This window comes from Limulus polyphemus, unplaced genomic scaffold (assembly GCF_000517525.1).
Source record: "Limulus polyphemus unplaced genomic scaffold, Limulus_polyphemus-2.1.2 Scaffold575, whole genome shotgun sequence".
NCBI lineage: Eukaryota > Metazoa > Arthropoda > Merostomata > Xiphosura > Limulidae > Limulus > Limulus polyphemus.
The window spans coordinates 260,224-265,056 of NW_013666185.1; the positions used below are offsets into that span (position 1 = coordinate 260,224).

At 33.1% G+C, this 4,833-nt stretch overlaps 1 protein-coding gene across 12 annotated transcripts in view; it reads left to right on the forward strand.

The window, feature by feature from the left end:
• The window catches only part of LOC106459206 (NGFI-A-binding protein 1-like), a 182,549-nt gene that overhangs the window by 34,534 nt on the left and 143,182 nt on the right, over positions 1-4,833 (forward strand). For 10 of the 12 annotated variants that reach the window (XM_022385642.1, XM_013918808.2, XM_022385648.1 and 7 more), the window contains one exon: positions 4,166-4,219. The exons of the other annotated variants lie outside the window; for them this stretch is intronic. In XM_022385642.1, the coding sequence (XP_022241350.1) occupies positions 4,166-4,219 (54 nt within the window). The remainder of the gene's footprint in view (positions 1-4,165; positions 4,220-4,833) is intronic. 12 annotated transcript variants of the gene reach the window in all.

The following is a 4,833-nucleotide window of genomic DNA, read 5'->3' on the forward strand; positions in this document are numbered from 1 at the left end:
TATATATATATATATATATAGCGTTGTGGACTAGTTTAAACATGGACAGACGTTGTAAATTTAGTCGTACTACGTTGCGTAATTTCTTTACTCGCTGCTACTCCCTGTACTAGTCCACCTGGTTTCGCCCTAATGTTGGTTGCATTATCAGAATGCTTCATTTACTTTATTATCTACAGAAACAGGAAAATGGAGGGGAGGGGGATATATATATATATAATCATTTTTTTTTTTGAAAACCTAGCCAGCAAGAACCTGTTTAGTGGATGGATCGCACGTTCGTGAGCAGAATTAGTGCTTTGTTCGTGGCACTTGGGGTTGTGCCTTCTATTTAAGTCTTAAATCACGGGGTGGGTGGGTTGACGAAAAAACACAGGCTAAATGGTGGCTTGAAAAGATTAAGTTATGCGTGTATGCACGTGTATGATTTCGTGCCCGCGTTGAGCTGTTTGGCTGAGTGACTGGCTTGTGTAAGAAAGAGTTACAAGCTGCATTGATAACGTGTTCGTTTTTTTCTTTCCGTTATCAGAAGAAACGGTCCACACCGTACAAGTTGCCTGTTATATTTTTAGCTGTTGTTCTTCTCAAGGGTATCAAAGGGTTAGACGAGGGGGTTCGTGAAGCGTCAAAGTTACAGGCGACCTTTTGCAGATGTTGAACAATGCATATTCTACGAATGCTCGTAAACTTGAATTGAAGTAGTAGAGCCGAAAACATGCATAGGTGTGTCACTACCGTATATGTTTGTGTATTCAAATTGTATACATATATATGCTTACTGTATTTAAAGTGAGCAGACAGAGCGCGACGAAGAATACAAATCAATATTGTGGAACAACAAAAACAACTTTGGTGAGGTTCTGAGATCGTTGCAAACCTTTTTTCCCCCTTTAAGAAATGGAACGTTTCGTGCTTTCTTTGAACATAGCTGTACAATAGACACGTTTCTCAATTTTAAAATTGCGTTCTGTGCTCATAAGTCCAAGTTATATTTTTAGTACACATTGTATATTTTGTTAATGTTAAAAACTTTTTTAATGAATGTAATAGAATATGAAACTAATGCAGATAAGGGATCGTCTCAATATATATATATATATTGATTTCATTACGCAATTTTAATAACAATATTACATTTATACCGCGAATACTTTATTTTTTGTAAGGAGTTAATAAATGTAGGACATTTATTAATGTTTCAGCATTGCAAAATATCTAAACGTCAAGTTTATTATTGAATACAATATAGTATTAGAGTATTTTAAAAATATTTTATTACATGTTATATTTTAATGTAATGCCTATTTTTAGTTACCACAAATTTGGAAATATGAATTAAGCCAAATTCAACTTTCGGTAATGTAAGTGTATACGCATGATAACATGTTGTTTATGTAATATGTATTACGTAATTTGAATTACAGTACTTGTAGAAAAATCGGCCGGTCGTGGCCTAGTGATTAATGTGCCGGACTATGAATCTTAGTGTCTATGGTTCGCGTTCTGTTGACACAAAATCACGCTTCACACTTTGGCCAAGGCCGTGGGTGCGTTATAAGAGTAACAGTCAAATCCTACTGTTCAATTAAAGTAGTCAAAGAGTTGGTGGCGGGTGACGTTAACTAGCTGTTTTACCTCTTGTCTATATATATGAATGCGTTTCTCCGTATGGTATGGTCTGTATGATGCTGCCTGGTGGAACAGTGGTAAGTCTACGGACTTGCAACACTAAAGTCCGGGATTCGATTCCACGCGGTGGACACAGCAGATAACTCAATATGGCTTTTTTCCAAAATCAAAACAAACTATGTCTATATTCATCTGGGATAGATGAGAAGATGAAAGCTTTCGAATACTATTATTGTGTGGAATAAATAAATACGGACTGTTCCATACGTTCAATACTTTTTCTATGATTACAAATTTCGGCCGTCTTACCGGAACCTTCATCTAAATTGAATTTAACCATCCGTTTCTTACAGCTGCAAGCTTGTGACAATCCTCATTACATGTTTTTGTTCGTTTCCGTACACACTAATGAATCTTCGGAATGTAGAATTGGAATAAGTTGGAATATGTGTGTAGCAAACCCATCGTTATTTCCGTATTTACCCCTTCAAAAAATTGTCATTTTCCTATATATTGTACACGAAAATAAAATGATTATGGAGGAGGGAAAATTGTATATTTCTGTGATCAATTCCTAAAGTATAATATTAGGCTAAAGACAGAAGTATACCGACCAAGTGCGCAGAGTGCGAAATGATTTATATGTTTTTTTTTGGCTACAGGTTGGCTTCCGCCGTATACGATCTGGTTGGTTTGTACACGCAACAATGTATAAAGCGTGCTACAAAATCATTTCTTTATTCTGTACCAATATTCGGAGCCACAGTTATCAAATGTTTTGTTCTTATCACTATTTATTAAAATTAATTTACTTTTTAAAATATAGTGAAGGTAAGCATGAAACATTTTAATCCACTCCAACATTTAGGTGGGCCAAAGCTTGATGATTTTTTAAAACTTGAAACACGACCACAGACATTCAGGTTGTGTTTTATAACAGTAGTAATCGCATTCATTATATTGTCGTAATACTTTTAACAAATATATTAAATTTTAATTATAAACTTAACATTTTACAAATGCTTCCTTCCTGTTTTATTATTGCACTGCAACTTGCATATAAAAATGCATTGAATAAACAACAAAAATGAAAAGAATGAAGGATTCTTAATCTTAACTACTTTCTGGTAAGAAAAAAGTATGCCAAGAAGTTTGTTTCTTGCCCTGCTTCATGGCACTAAGATCGATCGGTGTCGGGTATTTTCAGCGAGATGAAGTTAAAAAAAAAAAAAAGAAGACAGAAAGCACATACGGAGTATCTCGGCCTTATATCATAAAAACGACAAAAAATATAGACAAGAACTTACTGGTAGCAGTAGAACTGCTGTCTTTTCTCAACTATGCTTTTTTTTCTCCTAGCATTAAGTATATGCTGTATATTGAAATATCAGTGAAAATTGTTTTTTTTTTATAGATACGTCTATAAAACTGGGTGGAAAGAAATATGACTCTTTCATAATTATTTGTTTTAATTTCGATACTGGTTCGTGCTTCCTTTTTGTTGCATAAAAATAATATTTAAAAAATATCTTACTTATGTGATGAACCTAATTGTTTTTTTGTGCCTTTTTATTTTTGTTAAATCACATTTTCATATTTCCAATGTTTTGTTTTTTATTTTTCTCAAAAAATATCGTAAGTATTTACTGGTTTCTAGTTAGTTTGTTAGAAAAGTAGGCGAAAAGGTTAAGTTCTATAAGCTTAACTTGTCTTAAGTTTTGGTTTTTGGGAGGTTTGATCTAGACAACAGCTCACGCATCATTATCATCATCGTTTAAAACTTGCCATTTTCCATTGTTTGATTCACTTCTTTATAAAGATTACAGAGTGAAAATACTTTTATGAAAAAAAAACAAAAAACTACGATTTGAAAATTATTAGTTGTATATGGTTGTTGCTGCATGGATCGTTGAAGTGGATTTCGATATGTACGTTCTACAGTTCTGTACGTTACGTTCTATGATCAATTACGCAACTTTTAGCACTCACCATATCTATATTTACGGGAAATGATCAAACATATTCTCTTTTAAACTTTTAAATATTCAGAGAAAAGTTGAATAAAGAAGGAAAAAAAAAGGAAAGAAAATGTAGGATGTCTTATTACGAATGTAATCACGTAATTTGACTTTCTTCAATTAACTTTTCACCAAGTATTATAAAATACCTTTCGTGTGAATTATAAAAGTAGTCTGGTTAAAATATTCAATTATTTGATTTGACTAAGACGATTGATTCAGTTGATCAACTTACTTGATCATTTTGAACAATAATACACTTGTTTAAATTTACTAGATCAAAGTAATTAATTGCTCTGATCAGGCTGTATATCTCGGTCATCAGGTGAGTATAGATATTCTATAATGTCCGACTTGAGTATATATACTCATTTATATAAACATTTTTGTCCATGCATGTGTGTTTGTAATTCTTAAACCTTAAAATTTATCAGCTCTATAAAGTACACTTTATCTCGTGAAAGGGCCACATTCCCGTCATTATCTGACTGACTTAATAGGTACTTTGTTTTACTCAGGTTATGTTGGGAGGATGTACGGAGAACATCACAGCGCCTCCTGTCGACAAACAGGTATGTGTTTTCAGGTGATAACGCAATCCATTAGGAAGGTATTTAACTGTTACTGGTTTTTTGTTTTTCCTTTTTGAGTTTATAATTTTCTGTTATATTTCTACTGTACGAACTAGTTCTACCCACTTGGATAACTTTTATAAGCTGGATTTTTATTTGTCTAGATAAGTTTTATTTATTTATTTTTGGTGTGTGCAAGTCACGTCCTCTATCTTGGGGGTTGTGTAAATACTTGCTCTATTGATACTCCAGACTTCTAACAGGGTTTTTTGTTCAGGTAGGTATAAGTTATAACATTACACAATATTGCCTTCGTTTAGATCTGGTAAAAAGTGCTAAATTTATTACAGATTGATTGTGGTTAATGTCGTCTGCAAGTTTTGTTGTTGTCGTTTTCTTAAAGATTCTCACTATGCAACATTGTATAAATGTATAGAACTGTACACCATGTAGTACATTTGTTGTGTAAGATGTATAGAACTGTACACCATGTAGTACATTTGTTGTGTAAGATGTATAGAACTGTACACCATGTAGTACATTTGTTGTGTAAGATGTATAGAACTGTACACCATGTAGTACATTTGTTGTGTAAGATGTATAGAACTGTACAC